Source organism: Lates calcarifer, linkage group LG15, assembly GCF_001640805.2.
Source record: "Lates calcarifer isolate ASB-BC8 linkage group LG15, TLL_Latcal_v3, whole genome shotgun sequence".
In the NCBI taxonomy this organism is placed as follows: Eukaryota; Metazoa; Chordata; class Actinopteri; family Centropomidae; genus Lates; species Lates calcarifer.
Window position 1 is genome coordinate 12,422,728 of NC_066847.1, and position 21,378 is coordinate 12,444,105.

At 40.6% G+C, this 21,378-nt stretch overlaps 2 protein-coding genes across 3 annotated transcripts in view; one reads left to right on the plus strand and one right to left on the minus strand.

Annotated features, from left to right (window-relative positions):
• Window positions 1-21,378, minus strand: part of fam171a1 (family with sequence similarity 171 member A1) — a 31,486-nt gene that overhangs the window by 8,378 nt on the left and 1,730 nt on the right. For both annotated transcript variants that reach the window (XM_018686162.2, XM_018686161.2), the window contains exons 2-6: window positions 14,598-15,074; window positions 6,403-6,630; window positions 5,549-5,641; window positions 2,434-2,592; window positions 1,570-1,746 (exon numbers count right to left, since the gene is read on the minus strand). In XM_018686162.2, the coding sequence (XP_018541678.1) occupies window positions 1,570-1,746; window positions 2,434-2,592; window positions 5,549-5,641; window positions 6,403-6,630; window positions 14,598-14,709 (769 nt within the window). In that variant the 5' untranslated portion in view covers window positions 14,710-15,074. The remainder of the gene's footprint in view (window positions 1-1,569; window positions 1,747-2,433; window positions 2,593-5,548; window positions 5,642-6,402; window positions 6,631-14,597; window positions 15,075-21,378) is intronic.
• LOC108889611 (rano class II histocompatibility antigen, A beta chain-like) lies at window positions 16,198-20,789 on the plus strand. Its single transcript, XM_051076382.1, is given in 9 exon segments — window positions 16,198-16,294; window positions 16,705-16,730; window positions 16,836-17,701; window positions 18,101-18,367; window positions 18,820-18,843; window positions 18,846-19,073; window positions 19,163-19,197; window positions 19,407-19,432; window positions 19,538-20,789. Coding segments are annotated over 7 exon segments (726 nt in total). The 5' UTR covers window positions 16,198-16,294; window positions 16,705-16,730; window positions 16,836-17,586; the 3' UTR covers window positions 19,569-20,789.

Sequence of the window (21,378 nt, forward strand, 5' to 3'; positions counted from 1 at the left end):
CTTACAGCCTACCCTTCTAGTTGATGACATTATATTTAGGAAGTATTTCATGTTAAAAAAAAAAAAGGGATTTCTTTGTTTATCTGTCAGATGATATGACAGGAGAATCCTGAGCTCAAACATGTCATTATCTACCAGTCTGTTAGTTGAAGTCTTGACAAGTTTAGGGTTGCACAAATAATAATTTTCATTATCAGCTGACCTGCTAGTTACTTTCTCAATTAACTGTTTGGTCTCTAAAATGTCAAAGATGCCCATAACAATTCATCAAAGCTGAAGGTCACATATTCAAATTGCTTTTTTCATTCAACAGACAGGCCTCAACTCAAAAGCATTAACCTCATAATCATAGAAGACATAGAGAGTCACTAAATATTCACATTTGAAATACACAAACATTTCTGCTTATAATACCTTTTCTTTTACAAAACACTGCTGCTGATGGGTCGCTCATAGCGATGAATTCACAGTTCCCCTCAGTTCTACAGAGCTTTTTAGTGGTTTTATGTTTGTTGTGTCTGTTTTGGTTCACTCTCACCACTCCCATTAGCTTTGTTTTTTTGGCTGCCACAGACGGCTGAAAAGATCTAAAATCCCACTGTACGCTACCTGCCCAGAACATAACAGCAGACAAAGTCAGTGACTCACTGGAGAACACAGTGGAGCATTTAGTTGCTATGTAAAAAGCTGCACATGTCCCTCAGGAGCTGGTGGAGACCAAAATCAGAGCTGGAAAAAAATAAAAGAGTGAACATTTTTCTGTTGAACTACAAGGCGATTAATTGACTAATCTTTTCCGCTCTAGATCAAACAATCAAGTGCATTTTGTTTCGCCAGAAGAATTTTAATAGGTCCTAACAGACCTTTCTCCTGCACTGGCACAGCACAAATGTAATGTGGAGAAACAGTAGATGTGGAAATGTGAGACTAATGTACACGGAGAGGCATGTTTTGTAGTGCAGCCACATCTGACTCAACTGATGATCTAATCACTGTCCGTCAGCTCGGCCTGTCCGAGAGGAGCTGGGCGTGTCACAGTGCGGGATGTCTGACAACTCAGATTTAAGGCTGCAGAATAAATCTTTGGGTCCAGAGAGGATTGAAGGGTCTGCTGTAGGAGCCAGCACCACAGAGCTTTTTTTTGTTGTTGTTGTTGCTCTAGTTCAAGATTTAACTGAGCCCGAGAAGATTATGCATCCACGGTCCAACCTTGTGCTGTGTGGCAGCGCTTGTGTTTTGATTTGCAGATTAATGTGGCACCATATGTTGGTCATTTTTTTATGACCTCATGAATAAATTCATTCATCACCCTGGCACAGAGATTCAGATTGTGACCTGGCTGCACTGTGTGAATGTGCACATGGTTTGTGTTAATGCTCCTACTGTGACAATTTCACAGATCATTTACCTAAGGAAGTAGGCCCCATTTACGTAGAAGTAAATAAATAACCGCACTGCACTTTCATAACAGTCCTGGTCATTCTTCTGAGAGCTCAGTGGAAGATATACAAGGAGAGCTGCTTATGCTTGGAAAGTCAAAAAAGATTCTGTGTTTCTGTCAGTACATACCCAAGCGCGGGTCAAATCTCCAAGCAGGGATGTGATCATTTTCTTTCAGGCCGCTGTCAGCCGGCAGGGGGACCGACACAGTGACTGGCTCATTCACCTGCAGCTCCACGCCGTCGCTGGCCAATAGATGAACAGAAATGGCCGCCACGGGAGTCAACTCAAACTTCTTCTCAGTGCCTGTGAGAGAAGCAGGAGAGAGAGTGTGTAAGAGGGAAACACGTAGCAAGAAGGAGAAGGAGGGGGAGTAAGGTGCACAGGAGGGGGAGCAGGGAAAGGAGCAGACAGCGGGAGGTTGGGAGTAATAAAACAACATAGATAAAGGAGAGTTGTCAGCGGAAAGACAGACAGGAAAGAAAACAAGAGAAAGACAGGAAAGAAGGAAACGGGGTGGAGAGTGAAAAAAATCTGAGTGACTGAGGTTTGAAAGTGTCACAAAGCACAAGTATGCTTGTGTTGCCTGCAGGGAGAAGGGAGAAGATAGGTGCTATGGTGGAGTGAGGAGGGTGGGGGTGGGCTTTTGAAGGGTATTCAAGCTGAAGGAGAAAGAAGGACACACAAAATCATACGAAACACACATACACACACCGAGATGTGGATGCCTGAAAGCGTGCAGACACGGGGCTTGTGTTATAACAGAGAGCACACACAGGGGTTATTGTGTTTCAGGAGGTCAGATAGAGAGGCCTCTCCAGGGTAGTGTCTCTCTGATGTACCACTGCTTCTACTCTTCACTCCCCCTCCCCCTCCCAGCGGCAGCCCTCTCTCCTGTCCTCTGTGCCCGACTCTCCTCAGCCCTGTTTCTACTACTGAGTCTTAAAACTCCTTTGCGCTGCTGCCATTCCATTCGCCAGTTCTGAGCCTCACCTGTGCCGTTTCCGCTGAGTACTTGCAGGTGGGGAAAGTGCTGGATGTGCAAGGGGGAGCTGGCCACGGTGAGCAGAGCGGTCAGGTTGGCATAAGAAGTGTTGGAAGGAAGACTCAGAGCTCTGCGCTGGAAATGAACGCTGGGCTGACGTCGCAAACCTTGTGGAGGAACAGATGCACAGACGTCAGAAACCACAAACATCTTGAGTGCATATTCAGTGTTGTTAAATTTTCAGTCTTCAAACAGTTTCAAACTGATCTTTTAAAACATAATACAACAGATGACATGAACAAAGGTAACGAGCCAAAATCAAATCCAATTTGTCTTTTAACACTGGTTGCACTGGTGCACTGGTGGCGTAAGCAACAATCAATCTCAACGCCCCTGGTTCAAAACTGGCTGGGTACCTCTGTTGCATGTCGCTTCCGGTCTCTCTCTTCAGGAGGGAGGAAACAACACACCAAATGTATCTTAATCCGCGGCTAAAAATAGTCCCCAACAAATCAACTAATGACTGAGCCTTTTTTAAAATATGAAAGTATACAGCTGTGACTTGCTTTTAAAGATTTACATCCTCAGTAGGAACAAATGGAGTCATACAGAGTAAATCTATTCTTTAATGATTTCTCTTAAGGTTTTAGGGTTACTGTAGGGCACAGTACCTTCAGTCATGAATAATAAAGAATTACAGTACAACATGAAAAGGATATAAATTAAACAAAAATAAATATATCATAATAAGATATAAAAATATATGTGTTTTGTGTAAATGTTTATATTGTGTATGTGCACTTGTTCAGTATATAAAAATGTAAAATGCACACGTCACAGTTGTAAGGCAAACTATAATAACTGATCTGAACTTAAAAGCTGAAAATTCCAACATAAACCATCCACACTGCACACTAATGTTTGTTTCACAATGTTTTACAAGCCAATTTTCTACTCCTTGTCTGCACCTAATGCCATTTATAAATTCAGCCATCAAATTAGGCTAAATGGAGGTAACCCTGGATCGATCCGGTAAAGATAATGCCTCGCTCAACTTTTTTTCTCTCAGCTAGCATGATCCCTCTTTCTGATATTTCGCCGTGCAATTAATTGTTTCCTTTTCATGTCTTCCCATCGCTGCCTCCCATCCAGCCTCTGCCTGCCATTAACAAATTATGGATAAAGTGCAGTAAACAGTAAAAACTGCATGTAGCTGGACTCAGCAAGGTGATGTCATTGTGGTCTGACTGTGCCGAGCACACATTCCTGAGCAGTGAGACACGGATCCAGCTGTATACGAGTGTTCGCTGTGTTTGTGTTTCTAGTTGTACTCTAGTTGAATTTTGGCTCTGCGGTACGAGTGCATCTTTTAACTCTCATGTTTCTGTGTGAAAGCTCATTCTTGAAATTCAGGTGTGAATGTAATTTCCCGTCTGTGGCTCTGTTTTCTGTGAAAGGAAACGACCCTGTTTCTGTTCTTTGTGTGTTCGCTTCCTTAACTCTTCTTTTTTCCCTCCACTTTTCTTTCACCTCATCTGTTCCTCCTTCTGTTGGACACTGCTCTACCCATCCCCCCCTTTTCACCCCTATTCTCTCTAACTGCTCCACCCATACCCCCACTTCCCCACACATACTGTATCATCCTCCTCCTCCTCCTCCTCTTCCTAACCCTCTTTCATTCTCTGCCACACGCCAAGGTTTATCACTCCCCTGAGCGCCCAAGTTCACAACATCATGACAAACAGAGTGTGTCGGACAGAGGGCAGCAATAATGCTCCGCTCGGGCGCATGCTGTAGGCAGTGTGTACTCTAGAGCTTTAACATGTTAATGGCGCCTGTATATTTATGTCTGTTGTGTCTGTGAAGTTTTTTTTTTATAACCAGACAACACAGCTGACACGTTAAATTACTCCCTTGTCAGTCACAGATACACAAAAGACCCAGCAGACAAAAAGACTAAATTGATTTTGCCTGAGTGAGAAAGCCCTATCTAATATAATTACAGAGACCTTAACAAAGAGACTGACTAACAAAGACAGACTCATGATTTATATTTGTGTATGTGTGGACAGAGGAGGGGGGATTTTTCTGTGACATCTTGCTTCACAATAGGACATTTAATGTAGAGGTACAGCTCATTGTCGTAGGTTTTTATTAAAAACAAATATGGGTGACAATCAGATTTTAACAAGACTAAGAGTCTGCAGCTGTGCTAGTTAACCTGCAGATGTTAGGCAGGTATCATGTTCAGCATCTTAGTGAAGTGTGTTGTTGATGTGCTAACATTTCCTTATTAGTACTAAACACAGAGCACAGCTGAGGTTGATGACAATGTCAATATTTTTCAAGTATTTGGTCATAAACCAAAGTACTGGACCTTATACCTGGATTTTATAACAATCCGTCTGACAGCTGTTGAGATTTTTTTATACAACACCACAAGCCAAACTCATGGTGGCGCAACATGAAAAGTGAGGGGAAGTTCATCCTCTGGAAACCAGGAATGACTGTACAAAATTTTATGGCGGTCCATGTGATAGATGCAGAGATATTTCAGTGTGGAAGAAAAGTGGTGGAGTGAGAGACAGAGCAATGTTTCCATAATGCAGAACCAGGGGGTTTAATTTTAAAAATACATTCTTCAGCACAAAGGCAGACTTGTAGAAGATGCATATTCAGCAGTTATTCACATCTTTCTGTTTACTCTCTGTTTCCTAAAGCATACTCTGAGCAGCCCAGACCTGGGTCTAACTGCAGTGATCAATGTCTTCTTGAAGCTGGAAACTTTTGGGATGTTTATGAGTAAAACTTTATGACAACAGGCCTTTTCTTAGCAGGTGTTTTGAATTGTTATGGTAAAAAAAAGCACAGGTGTTACTCATAGCATTAGCTATAGCTCTGCTCTCCTCAAGTGTCTCAGTAAGCTGTAACAGTGATCCAGCATGCACAACACATTCTGCTATCTATAAATTTTATTGTTTACACCTGTGATTTTGTTCGTGTGAGAGGTCAAATTGTCTCTTTAGAAAAATGCCCATTGTTAAATAACACTGCGTGGTAGCTAAATACGCACACTCAGGCAAACTTTAATGTATCCGCATACACACAAACTACTGCATTTACCTTGTAAGCCTGAAACAATCTCCACCACATCTTCATATACCATCAGAGTAGCGGCTCTTTCTGGGAGCAGGTCCAGGCTGATGGAGGAAAACACTGGAACACAAACAAAACCACACAGTGGGCACACACTGCTTTAACTGACAGAATGAATTCACAATCAGATAAGGAACAGACTGCAATCTACCTAGCCCCCCTTTACTGATCACTATCAGACATAACAAGTCATTAAACCATCTTTATACATTTTTAATAGTCCTGCTTTCATCCTGTCTGCTGAGCGGGACACAAGTCTGACCCAGCAAACTGCACTTCTTTCCTCTTCCTTCCTTCCTTTCACTCCTCCATTGTTCAGAGCTGGTAAGCGTGATAATCCAATTGGCCGCCGTTCCGTTGGCTTATAATAACCCCCCCACAGCAACACACACACACACACACACACACACACACACACACACACACACACACACACACACACACACACACACACACACACACTGTACTGCAGCCTCTTGGGAGGTATTTTATGTGTGAGTGTGTGTTAGTGAAAGGGAAGCTTAAGCAGCCCCCTTGCTGGTTTTTGGCATCTATGGTAATAAATTAGTAATGGAGCACTCCACTTATCATTAGCTCACACACCTGGCACAAAGTCACACACACACACAGACAGGCAAATAAAACTGGCAGCACACATGGAAATCAATAACCTGCAAGCCAACACCCTCAACCTAAATGTGGGTATTTCATAACATCTCCACTGAATTTGTCCTAAAATATCTGTCCCTCTCTCTCTCTCGCTCATGCACACACACTAACACAACACACATAAACACACACATGCACACACACACACCTACCAGGCAATCTGGAGGGAGTCCAGGGCACAGAGTTTGGCACATATCCCTGCTTAGTTGCGGTGACAACCAGCGGTGTCCCAAGACGGTAGGGGAAGCGAAGGTAGGTGTTACCATCAGCCAACGAGGTTTCCGTGGTTACAGACGTGTGGTTGGCGAAGAGCTGTATGGTGGCTCCTCCCAGGGGCTGGTGAGTGCTGGCATCGCTCAGGTGAACCTTCAGAGTCACCTCTGTGGACAAACGGAGCGTTTACTGAACTGTGTGTACAGTGACTGTTGGTGCTGGTGTGAAGAGAAAACCATTATGACAGGGAGTGATATACGGACGTAAAACTCAGTGGTGTTATAATTACAGTCGTCTAAAATACACTCATCTCTTTAACAGGGTTTTGTGTCAGTGCCAGGCCCTTTGCCTTCGATCCACGGAGACAACATTCCATATCCCAGCCAATCACAAAGAGAGCGCCATCTGACCATTTCCTGGACTCTTGCCAATGGCACTTCCCCTCTAAAACAATGGGCCATTTCCCTCTCTCAAAGAAGCTTTGGACCAGTGGGGAAAAACAACTGTACATATGGACACCTTCTCTAATGGAGATGAGGAATATAAATATCTAACACAGACTGCCTGTTGATTGAAGACAGGCTCACAAAGGCGCTACGGACTTCAGAATTACAACAATCTTACATTGATTGCAGGCCACACAGGGGGAGATGGGTCTAATAAAATACTGGTCACACATTGACTCACTGTATGATGTCAATTTTGAACCATGTTAGATGGTGCAATGAATGCCTCTTAGTGCTACAATGTAAATAGAAACAAAAAATATTCAAATTTAAAGCATTAGTCAATTCACCAATTAGTCGATCAACAGGAAGTTAATGTGCGGCTATTCTGATTATCATTCATTTTAGTTATTGTACAAGCAAAAATGCAAAAGGTTCAACCTTCTCTAGTGTGAGGATCTGCTGCTTTTCTTTGCCATGTGACTATAAACTGAATTGGGGTCTAAACTGTCAGTTGAATAACACATGAAATGTGGAAACATCACTGCAGGCTGTCGGAAAATAGAACAGGCACTATTTTCTGACGGAACGATTAACAGGTTAGTCAAGAAAATAACCGCTAGTTGCAAGCCCCAGAAAAAAAAATTAATGCAAGAAGAGACATGTCAACAACTCATGTCATCCATTTGTACAGCTCTCTCATTTTGAACATGCTATGAACAACCGATGGAGATAGTGCTGGCAGCTAGTGAGCAGGACTGTTGTTAGGTATGACTGCAGAGGATGTTACTTTGTACATGTGGTTGTTGTTATAAATATTAATGACTTTGTGAAGAGGTGAAATGAAGGTGAAGTACCTGACACTATTTAGATGCTGCATATTTTTATAGATGAAAGCCTGTGTCAGCTATTTCTGCTGTGGTTCTATTGTCTTTTACCTCAAAATCTGAAAATAATTGCTACATCCAATAATTATCAGGTACTTGGCTACTTAGGAACTTTCTCTCACCTTTTTTAAAAGACAAAATAAGACCAAAAATATTTATGCAGAGTCAACAGGGCCACACATTGCAGTGGTCACAGAATATGGTGCAATACTGGCTGCAGCTGGGGAAAAAAGGGCAGACAGACACACGGATTTTGGAAAGTGAATTTGAGATAAATTGTATACACTCGTTTCACAATGTATTCTGCATCATTTCATGTCACATTCTGATTTGTTAGTTTGTTAACATGAGTTGTAGCAGGAGTCAAACTGAGAGATTATGGCCCTAGATTCAGACACCGTCAGGGTTTTCAGCAGGTTGTCTTTGCTGAAACTCAATCAGCTGTTGTCCGTCCAAAGATTTCACTACGTTCCTCTCAAAATAGTCACCATAACAAATTCTTTATTCAAAACAAGATCTTCACACATGCAAACATCTACTAACCACCCTGCAGAGCTTACAGTAAAGAAGAGCAGCTCGAACACTGCGAGCCTCATTATATCACAAACTGAAAAACAAACAATAGTCTATTCCAGCTTCATGTCCCAAAGGTATGATAAAAACTAACTTGGTACAGAAACAGTATAATTTAACAACCACGCGAACCCACACTGTCTCTGCCTGTTTTTGGACATATAACAGCACGGGCCCTGTTTGATCATTGGCTGCTGGCTGACCCATGGTGACCTTTCAATTAAGGCTGAAAGAGTTTCCACCTCCTTCTCCCTTGACCTAAACATACCCACCTCCCCCCACCTTACTCACTGCAACTGAATTTCATCGTAACTCTTCCTTGTAACCCCGCCCTGCGTAACACACACACGCTAAACACATACATACCCTTGGCTAGACTAATCCCCCTCCCCCCTCCAACTCAGGGATCCTGCGGTCAGTGAGGAAACCACTCTGACAATATCTGGTAAGAGTTCAGCCCGAGTGCAGGCTCCACCTAACGATGGAGCTGTGCACCAAATGATACCTCTGCATGGCTGAAAGTTACAGGGTGCTCTGTAGGTGCGGTGGGGTCTGGCACAGCAAACGTGTCAGTCTAAAACCAAACACATCATTACCCTGAGAGGTCTGGTGTGAAGATCTGCTCTGACCCTTCGCTTCATTCCTCCCCTTTATTACATCTGTACTGTCACAGCAGAGAGAGAAGAGGGCTGGATTTCCCCCTCAACAGAAACTCCCCACTGCGTTAAGATTTGGTGTGTGTGTGTGTGTATGTGTTTTCTGGGGAGATCATGACCTCACTTCCCGTCCCACTCCCACTGATATGTTGTTAGGGGTACCAGCTGTGCTCACTTTAAAAGAACTCCCCTGGGAGACTCTGAGACTGACATGCACACACAAATGCAACAGTCCCCTCCCAGTCCTCATCCAATAAATCACCACTGTGGTGACATCATTGTTAAACAAGCTCCTCTCTGCTCCGACACACGGGAAAGAAGGAGACGGACGGCTTGAATAATGACGAAAGACTTTGATTCTGCAGCTACACTCTATCTCCATAACTGCTTCTCACTGTATTGACCCCTTATCTGTGCGCGTATTGAGTACCATATGGAGGATAACGGCATCAAAGAGAGTTCTGCCTGACCGATGCTGCGATCTCAGACCAATTATCTCAGGCAACAGCAGCCAAAGCAGCAGGGTAGTTGTGTGTGTTTGTATGCAAGTAGAAAGAGATACTACCCAAGGGGAGAAAACAGCAAGGACAGAATGAGTGTGTGCGCGTGGTTTTCAGCCCACCACGGCTTGAATTAATGCGTGTTTGGTTTATTAATCAGAGGTTGCACAGTAACGCAGAGGCAAAGCATCTCTGGTCCATAAAAGAGAAGTGTGATAAACTGGAAATGCATGGTATGGCTGGCCTCCACTGGGTGTGTGAAGGGGTTTGGTGTTCTTCCAAAAAAGGGAAAGGGGGGGGGCACAGATGCTTTCTGTGCACGAGGATGAGTGGAGAGCTTGCGTGTACACAACACTTTTAGTATTATAGTTGCAGTCACACTAGTGCTCACTGCTCATTAGAATCAGTGCTTTATCACATGTTACTGGAGGTCAGAGTGATGCCAGTGAGGAAACCCAAAGCATTCAATTCATAATGACATTAAACAGACAAGCACATGGTTTACAAGTTGTAAAAGGGAAAAGGTTGGTATTTTTACCATATCACATCATGATATCATATTGTAGGGTTGCAGCTAACAATTATTGTCAGTACCAATACATCTGCTTATTATTTTCTTAATTACACATAACAACTTCTTGACACACAAGCTAATGTTTACTGTCACATAAGACAAAGAAAAGCACCTCTCAGTTTAGAGGCTGGGACCAGAGAATGGTCATTTTGCTGGGAAAACGTACACATTTTTGGTCCATCTATTTATCAATAAAACAACAAACTGTTTTGGCTCTACTATTGAGACATTGTGATAAGTTGACGTAGAGTATTTGTGTTATGACTACATACGGCAGCAACAAACACAGTTCAAAGTGAACACAACATTATTAATGGCTCTACTGTGGATGGACCAACTTCAGCTCGCTAGTATGGAATTAGTTTGGTTATTTAAAGTCAGATCTTCAACAAACTACAGTTATTAAGTACCACCTCGTTATATCTAAGGTTTTAATAGGGACGTAGGAAATTTTGCAGTAGGTAACTGAAGAGGAGTTCATAAACAGATGTTAATATCCATCTGAGTTTTCTAGAAAAAGTAACACAAGTTTTTTTCAAAGTCTTCATGATTTTGAACTGCCATACATTATAGATACTGCTGATCAGTATTCATTTAACGTATGTTTATGCTGCATATTGGCTGAAGTGCGTGCTTTAGTTTTCAGCCGCACTGGAAATTCCTTGTTTTTTTGATTCAAAGTGGTGATAATCAACAAATATAAAACACTCCACGCAATGAAATTCCATCGACTCAGCAGTCGCACTTATTTTTAGAACCAAGTTTGTTAATTAGTACCAAACTGTGTGAGCCTTTCTCGCAAACGTCCTAGTAATTTACAGTTAAATAGCAGCTAATTTTCATGGGAAATTATGTGGAAAGTTTCCAGAAAATCATCTGGAAGATATGGGACCTGTAAAATTAAGCGTGACCCAAGAAGACTATAAAAGCAAAAGGGGCAATTTCAGCATCTCAAGCAGAAACACATGGTTGAGTAAAAGAGGAGCCAGAAATCATGTGACAAAGAGCGTAAGAGCTGAGGTCTAAACAATATAAATACACAAACTACACTGACGGAGCCCTGAGAAGACAAAACACTTGAGGTTTGTTTTACAAATAAATTAAATAAATAATAAAACTACTAACAATGTATTGTCTCTATTTTATAAGAGCATTATAAATATTGTAACCCTCATACACTCAACATTCACTTATTCATTTAAAGACAACATCACCCATCCCTGCTGTTGAGCAAACAATCAATTCATCACTGGAGTACTACAAAAACAAAGCAATCCAGTACACTGTTCAAGACTATGAGAACTACACCATGCATGCCTTTTCAACCTTAAGTGCCAGCAGGCTGTTGTTTGTGTTTCTGGATTTAATAACTTGTTCAGCCGCAGCAAAAGAAAAAAAAACTGTGACTGGAGCTATTTGTTTACCATTTGGATAAATAACAAACATCTGATTTTCTGTGTGTTGATCTCACAAAAAAAAAAACAAAAAATAGACATGAATAGAGAAGATCGAGTATGAATCACCAACAAGGACAAGGGGCAAACAAAATGGCAAAACAACTCCTGAACGTGTCACAGCATGAAACACATGCAGGTTCATATCTGTTGAACTAAAGCTCTGTCATTATAAAGAAACAGGCTATCAATAGGTGTTCAGCCTGTTATTCTCCCTCATCTGGATTAAAAGTAAGATTAGATAACACTGGTCAATCCCATTAACTCAGTGGAGGACATAGCAATTGGGTTACATCATCAGGCTGAAGAGCAAATGGACTCTCTTCATCTTACCTCAGCAAATATTCCACTATAAATACAACACTATTTACCAGTACTGGTTATGCTCTTTGGCTAAGACGTTAGCTGACCCCGTTCCTAAACGCAGTGCTACCTCATGACCTGATGTATCCTTCCCAAAGCAGGCTACTGTAGGCGCTCACACCAGCATCTCATGCCTAAAATAAAGCTCAGCTAGCTGGTGGTGACAATATGATTTGATTGGTCTACTTCCTGGCAGCCCTCCGTCCAGCTTCAGCGAATGTTCGTCTGCTGGAGATGCTATGCCATGCCTATTATGGGCAGCAGTAATGTGAGTGAGATCTATATCTGCGGGTAGATTGTCTGTCTGGCTCCACTCATCCATGTTGTCTGCTGGACAGACCAGAAGAAATCCTCGGTATCGACCCTAACACACCCCCTTGGGGACGAGTGAAGGTCAATCTGAGGCAAAATGAACACCAGAGAAAGAGAGAGAGATGAAAAAAGGGAAAATAGAGAGCACACAGAGGCCAGGACAGACTTCAAAGCTTCACAATCTTGTGAATTATCAAGGCATTTATACCTTGTTTTATAACTTAAACAGAGCTTCTTGTTGTGACTTTAGTTGATTTTCAAGTCTGATGACAAGCAGAACAACTTCAAAAGCTCCTCAACTAATCTTAGAATTACAAAATATCAGGAACTAACTCAACAATTCAGAGTGAAAATAAGTGCCCAGTGCTGTGTTTTTCCAACTCTGGCCAATTTACAGTGACATTTACTGCATGTTTACATTCATACTCCTACTGTAAACACTGTTGCAGCGTGAGGACCAAATGTGGGTCGGCCAAAAATGTAAGCGAACACAGGCGACTGTGAATGCGAGCATGTCAGCGAGAGATAAAAGTGATGGATAAAACAGATGTGGCTCCACTTTAGTAGCTACTATGACAGAGCAGCTTTGAAGTAAGTGGCTGAATGAGATGCCAACAGATGATCATGATTCACGCTGGCTTTTAAACTTTGCGTGTGTCTGCTGCTGTGATGACGGGATACCCTCTAACACAGATCTGCGCCAATCTCCAAAAACCTAGTGTACAGACCTGACTAAGGGGGGATTAATATACTGACTCATTACACTGCTGTTTTTACAGCAACTTCTTGATGTCTCACTTGATTTGTGACTAAAGCTGTGTCAAGACATTTTGTAGTTACCGCTTCTGTTCAGTTTTCTGTTTATTAGGGCTGAAATGAATGTGCAGATAATTTTCTCATTTGTTTGTTTAAAAAAAAGACGCATGAACTGAACTGTGTATTTGAATTGAACTGAATTGTTACACCTCTAATATACAGACCAGTGACAGATTAAAGGAAAAACCTGAAAAATTGGCAGGAAACAGAAACAGGATGGCACCGCCCCCATCCATAGGTCATGAGGGGTCACTGAGTGGTTTGATGAGTATGAAAATGATGTGAATCATGTGATATAGCCTTCACAGTCACCAGATCTAAGGGAGATTCTGGACCAACGTGAGACAGCGCTCTCCACCACCAGCATCACAACACAAAAGTAGAGTTCAGAGACTTGTAGAATCACTGCCAAGTCGCACTGAAGCTGCTGCGGTGGCACGTGACAGCCCAACACCTTATTAACACCTTTAAATTGGCTTTACCTTTGATTTGTCTGTATCACGAAATCCTTGTCCTTTTTTTTAAAGACTAATCAACTAATTGATCAGTTGTTGTAGCTATAAAGTTGAACAATTAAGTCAATTAATTGATTAGCCAATTAACTGAGAAATGATCTGCATACACACACACACACACACACACATATATATATATATATATATATATATATATATATATATATATATATATATATATATATATATATATAAATCAGCTAATTGTAAAATTGCTGCTTTAAGACAGTTAGGAGCACAAAAACAAGCAATCTGAAGATGTCAGCTTCAGTTCTGGTAATTTATGACAGGCATGCTGTAACTATACTATACTATTGACATTTTATAGGCCAGGTGATGAATCAGGAGATTATAAGAATAATACTTTGTTGCAGCCCTGGCACAATGCCACTCATAAAATTTAAGCATGCTGGTATTTATCTACTTGCAATGGGACACCTGAGCATGGTGGGTGGCTGCAGTCATTGTGGTTTGAGCCAGAACCTTAAATCAACACACAGACAAAAAGCACCCTCTTTCAAAAAGAAAAAAAAAACCCATCGAGTTAAATTTTAAACAGTGCAAGCTCTGCAGACTGGAAGAGCTAGACATGTAATGCACATGACGATCAGTTCTGCCAGATGCAAACAAACAAAGAGAAAGAGTGTTTTCTGAGACGCAGCAAAGCTAAAAAAAAATGACAAATCACAGCAGCTGGACTCACTCCTGCTCCTCTGCTCCAGACAACATGAGTGCATGTTTTCAGTCACTAACAACCTATTTTTCGCACGTTAATTTACAACAGTCTAAACAGAGGGTTGGTTTAAAGTTTTATCCAGGTACAGAAAACCAGGTTTTATTAAAAACATTTCAGAGACGGTGAAGTTTTCCTGCTCTCTCTCTCTCTCTCTCTCTCTGTGACACCAGCTAACCCGCTAACGTTAGCTAAGTTTAGGTCACATCAGCATCCGAGCTGGCTAGCGGCACCATTAGCTACCAAAATAGCAAAACCGCTAACCAGCAGTTTTCTCCCATGAACACGTTAAAATGTACTTTTACCTTCTGCGGCTGTGTCCTCCGGTAATGTTTTGGCGACAGCTTTGGAGACCAGGTATCCCAAAAGGCAGAGTACAATCGCGGCGGTCCTGCTCCGGTCCACAGCCCGCATCATTGCAGATGTGTGGTATCAACGCAGACGGTTATTCAACGAAAATAATAAAGTAGAAACAAAATCTTTAGCTTTTACTAACTCACTGACCGGACACATCAGCGTACAAACGGTTTATTCCGCAAAGGAGGCCAGACTCCATGTTTTAGCAGCTTCAGCATTCCCGGTTTTCTGCCCGTGAGGCTGTGTTTCTTGTGTCCCGTTGTGCATCCCCAGCCCTTTTACCGCTCCGTCGCTTTTTTCATCGACTGGCCAGGGTCAGGGAGGAAGACGGCCCCATTCCTCTGAGCCACATGCCCCAGAACAGCACCAACAGGCGGCTTCTTCCACACGCAGCACCGCTCACATCTGCGGACCTCCGGCGCCACCTGCCGGTCAAAGAATGAAAGTTTTGGCTTCTGATAGTTGGTCTGAGTCAACAGAGCTTTATTGTGCAAAACTCTTTATTAACGCGATGCCATTCTTCTAATTGTATTGTAAATGTAGATAACATAGTCTTACTTTCCATCACAGTCCAGCCTTTATTCATACAAGTCAAAATGAAGACTGTGGCTGTATTTCACTTACACCTTTGAAATGTTTGAACTGAGAAAACAAACAGATTAGATCCGGTGTACATACAGCATGCACCATTCTACATAAAAATTTGAAAATAGAGACGTTTTTACTTTCAGTATATCCAAAATTAAAACAGTCCACACCATCTGTATGTAGAGGATTTTTTTGTCTGTTCTGTTTTTATTCATCAGTTTCTTTTATTGTATTTGATCAGCAGTCATGTGACCTGGATGTTTTCCACTGTATATCATTAAATTGAATCTCCTTTTCTCTCACAAAATATATAAAACATCAACATCCCTTAAAATGTAAAGCAACTACATAAGTCATTTGCACTTAATCACAACTCACATTTCATTAAACATACAGTGCTGACCATTCTTGATCAAGTTTCTTCACAAGGTCAACTTGATCTCCTGATGAAGCTGCTGAAACAGGTCCTTGCTGAACTTCTTCTGGTCTCTCAAAAAAGAAAGTCTGAGACAGATTTTGAAGGTTTTCCTGGTCCTCCAGTCATTTTTTTGTCCTTGACCTACACATGATACTTTTTGAGTATCCAGTTTGTTCACTGATTTCCCTTTGAGAGTGGCCTTGCTGATGCAAAATTCTGATTTTATGTCTGTCAGACTCTGTGATCTTTGTCATTTTCAATAGAATGATGTGATTGAAAGTTGATTTTATACATATTAACAGGCTTCCAATGAGTTGACCAGTGATCTGGTTTCCCCCTCTCTGTTAGATTTCCTCATACTGTGCAGTTGATGCCAGGTATAAACACTTTTTTATCTGGTAGATTGAAGCTTGTCTCAGCTGCCAAACAGGTTTGTTTCTGTTTTAACATCCACAACACATTTTTTCTGTTACTTTTTGTACTTGGATCAAGTTTAACACCTGTGTTGGTCATGTGACTGAGCGTGAGTTTCCTTATAGATAAAACATGTTGTTCCTCTACATTCAATCAGCTGCTCAGACATGAAGCGCTCTGTCGTTTTAATCCTGGTGCTCAACATTGTCTGTGCCTTCACACCAAGTAAGACTGAGATTTAAATTTACTGCTTTTTTTATTGTAGTTTTAAGGATAGTTTAAGTCTTTTAGATAGTCCAGAGTGTTTAAGATTCTGTGTGCATCAAACAGAACTTTTTAAACAGAAATTTTACTTTTTCACAACTAGGATCACATACATGGATCATGTGCAGTATATTAATTTATGATTTCTTTGTTTTCCATTGTATTGTTTTACATTTCCCCATGAAATTGCTCATCTGCAGTGTGTACAACTTGTATCCAAAACAAATCAGAGTCACATGGCTGAGAGACACAGAAATTGTAAGAAATTGCAGCTTAAATGCTTGCTGAACAGATGAACAGCTTCTTTAACAAACCTGTTTCTGAAAGTGGAACCTCAGTCTCTGTTTATTTATGTTTTCTTCAAACCGTAGCGTGGGTGTTGGTGCCAACAGCTGAGGTAGGTGTTTTATATTTAACAGTAATCTTTCCATCAGTTCATCTGAAGCATTTGCAGAAACATTTATCTGTGAATCAATGTATCAATAATCAATCTGTCCCACAGGGTTTATATCCAGAGCATACACTCTAAGTGAGAGGAGCCTGTGGGGACTCACCAAGAATATTGTTCTGGTTAAATCCAGTGTAAAAGCCTGTATTTGCAGCCTTAAATCATTTGTTCTTCGGTTTTGTCTGTGTACATATCTAAAAATGTATATGTTCATCACATCACATGAATCAGAAAAATATCTGTCAGAATAAATGTAGGTATGAAATCATACTGGATAATTAATTAATCACTGAAGATGAACTGTTGGCAAATTCATTTATATTTAACTATGCAATACACATATGCCAACTGTAATAAAGGGTCACAAGTAGATTTGGTTTCATTTTAAAATCTTTACAAACCAAAAGGGTAGATAGTACAAAAACAGAACCCACGCAGGCACAGGGAGAACAAACTCCACACAGAAAAGCCCCGGGCTCGAACCCGGAACCTTCTTGCTGTGAGGCAACAGTGATAACCACTGCAGCACCATCCCACTGCTTTACTGTGGGATGGTGCTGCAGTGGTTATCAGCAATTATTTATTCTATTTCTGTTTAGTATTATGTCTTCTTATTACTTGTGCACAATAAATTACTGCACTCCATTCATCTGACAGCTGTAGCTACTTGGCAGATCAAAATTTTACACAGTCAGTTTATAAACTCAGATTATAGAAAAAGCAGCTGAAATTAGTAGTTTTTACTTTTGGACATTTTGCAGAAACACTTTACTCATAGTAATTTTGATATAAGATTTTATTTGACATGATTGTATTGCTTCCTCCTCCACAGGAACAGGGAAGTAGTATTATTAATGCAATACCAACAAGACCATGGAAATTTAACACTGTTTGGAGACTGACAGAAGTGCCACACCTGCGTAAGAGAATTTCTTTTATACATGTGCTGCTGAACTTCCTCGTTCTTACAGCTCAGAATGAACTTTAACTATTTTCTGTGACAAGTTTAAACTCAGTTGGATCTCTTCGATTTACCTGACAACATGCCTCACGCTCACAGCTTCTTTACCCTCCTCTTGCTGTTTTTGGTGTTTTCAACAGACGGTAGGAAACTTTAAAACAGAAACTATTATTGTTTATTTGTATTGCTGTTCAAACAGATATCATTCCCTCGTTAGAATATGAATCAAAAAGTGTTTCCTATCAAAAGAGACAAAAAAGCCTCTGCTGACATTTCTGATCAATCTGATGTGTAAGAATATTAAATAAACAAATAATAAATCCATATTAACAGATGTCTGTCACCATTGATTTTTCAGGTGCTCTCTATGGTCACGGTTTGTGTCGTTGCCAGTTTAGTTCCTACGATGGTCATGATGCTGTGTACGTGGAGCAGTACTACTTTAACAAGATGTTGGGATTGCAATACAACAGCACTCTGGGGAAAATTATCGGCTACACAAAGAAAACAAAAGAAATTGCAGATTTCCTCAACAGAGATGCAAGATTTTTGAATCATGAGATATGGAAAACACAGCTTTGCAAAAGAAATGCCCCACTGTCATATAAAGGCCTTTTGAACCCAGGTGATTATCACAGAACATAATGTAAATTGCCTTAAAGCAAAAATTCAGTATTTTGGGAAATACACTTATTATTACCAAGAGTCAGATCAGAAGATCGACTCTAACATATGTCCATTAAATATAAGGCCACAGCAGCTTAGTTTATCAGACTGGAAATCAGCAGGCCAAACTACAGATTTAACTTCCTGTTGAAGGTACCTGTGTCTTGCACCACACACAGCAGGCTTTCTTTGCCAAATCATAACAACCTACAGAAATCTGGCAACACTGCTTCTTACTTCTCAGCAGCTTCCAGGCAAACAGGAAGTCACCACAATGTGGCAAATAAATGTATTTCTCAAAATGCTGAACTTTTGTTTTAAAGGCAACTTGTATAACTTAAATAAATGTATTGCAAAAGCACTGATGTGGCATTTTTGACAAAGTTTGTATTGTGGGTTGTTTCCCTCTAGTTGAGCCCTACACCAAACTACACCAGCCATGCTCATCTGCAGTGTGTACAACTTTTATCCAAAACAAATCAGAGTCACATGGCTGAGAGACGGAAAGATTGTCACTGCTGATGTGACGTCAACTGATGAGCTGCCAAATGGGAATTGGCTCTACCAGATACACTCTTATCTGGAGTATACACCCAGACATGGAGAGAAAATCACCTGTATGGTGGAGCACGCTAGCCTCATGAGGCCCAAACTTTATGACTGGGGTAAGAGAGTAAGGCAGATGGAGGAACGTTTCTGACATCAGTGAATGTGAACATGATATGATGTGATGTGATGACATGTGTTGTTTCAGAGCCTGTGTCTGACCCGGGGATGAATAAGATCATGGTAGGTGCAGCAGGGCTGCTGCTGGGTCTGGTGTTTTCAGTTGCTGGGCTGATTTACTTTCAGATGAAATCTGTTGGTGAGAGATTAATTCTAATTAACATTAAAATGAATACAGAAATTGTAAGAAATTGCAGCTTAAATGCCTGCTGAACAGATGAACAGCTTCTTTAAAAAACCTGTTTCTGTTTCATGTTTTCTTCAAACTGTAGTGCGGGTGTTGGTGCCAACAACTGAGGTAGGTGTTTTATATTTAACAGTAATCTTTCCATCAGTTCATCTGAAGCATTTGCAGAAATATGCATCTGTGAATCAATGTATCGATAATCAATCTGTCCCACAGGGTTTATATCCAGAGCATACACTCTAAGTGAGAGGAGCCTGTGGGGACTCACCAAGAATATTGTTCTGGTTAAATCCAGTGTAAAAGTCTGTATTTGTATCCTTAAATTATATGTTCTTTTCCCTGTTTTGTCTGTGTACATATCTAAAAATGTATATGTTCATCACATACTGTAAATTAGCCTGAAAGCTGTACAATAAATGTAAATCTCTATATATAACATGTTGTGAACAACTTTAACCTTTGCTCCAGGTTGTTTGAGCTTGTTCAGACGAACCCATCGAAAATGATCACCCGCCTCCACCCCTGCCCTCAAAACTCTATGGAGCCTCTTTTAACTTGTTTCCAATCTGTAAACTCAGCTCTCAGTAACCCTGTTTCCACCAGCAGCAGACCACTATGACAGTTTACAGAAAAAGCTGGAGGCTAACTGGTGAACATAGTGGAGCATTTAGCAGCTAAAGAGCTGGATATTTCCCTCAGGAGTTGGTGGAGACTTGCAGAGATAAAAGGAGAGTGAAGACTGGACTTAAATACATCAGGTGGTAGAAACATGACTTCAAATGAACAATACAGTTGTGCTGATGTTGTTCACTAAGTGCAACACGTTCACCTTAAAAACGTAAAATGATATGTGAGGCATTGTGTTTTCAGCTTTTTCTTAATACCTGTAAACTTTTTTTGCACATTCATAGGTATAAATACAATAATGTATGATAATGCATAAACTAGTCTTTACTGAGAAGAACTCTAATCAGACAGCATAATTCCTGTGTGGGTGGACTACGGAGCTCTATTGAGTTAAGTAAACACTTCATAGTACATTCATTCATTGATCATCATTCTCAGTCACAAGACGTCAAGCTCATGAAGACGAACTCGTGTTTATAATTTTCCTAATGGCTCTGAGATGAAAAACAGAAATCTGTATTTACCTGTAATTAATAAAACTCATTTGTTGACAGAGACATGGGTTGACAGTAATGATAAAAACACTGCACTAAAAGGACTCCACCAAGTTCCTGTGTGATGTTTTACAGTTTGCCAGCTCTTATTCAAGCATACCCTGTATAACTGATGAGTCAGTGTCTGGCTTTATGTCAAAAAATATTAGATTAGTTCTGGATTAATAGAAATAAAACACTGTCAAATTTTGTTTGTCAGTGCTTCTGTTTAAATGCTCTGTAAACTGGACGTCTAGCACCACCTGGAGCCTGATATGGGAAATTTCTTACATGAAATTATTAACATATCTGTCAAAATAAATGTAGCTATGAAAGTTACCTGTTCTTATGTCAGCTTCTCTGTCAAGTTGCGTTTTTGTAGCTTTTTATTCATTACAGGAAACAAACAACCTACCTATAGTTTTGACTGAATGAGACACAATTTTCATGTATTTATAGCTCACATCATTAAACCAATCACAACACTGATTTCCAGGAAACAGTTTAAAGAAAGTGGTCATGGAGCTGCCATTTGTGCCCCCAGATTTTCAATGTGACAAACCAATTTTAGAAATTAAATTATAAATTATACAAAATAATACATTTCTCTTTAAACATGGGCCCACTGACATGCTGCTCTGACACACTGATTGTAGATCAGTTTGTGCTTACTGGGTTAAAATCAACTCTCTTACACCAGTATATGTTGAGGATTGTTAAATTTGATTATCTAAAGAAACAATACAACTTTCAGTGCTGCAGGGTAGCAGTTCCCAAACTGCAAGTTGTGATCACCAAGTTAAGATTTTTCTCTAATCTTTTTTTTAGATACTGGATAATTTTTGAATCAATCACTTTGGATGAAGTGTTGGCAAATATGCAATACACACATACCAA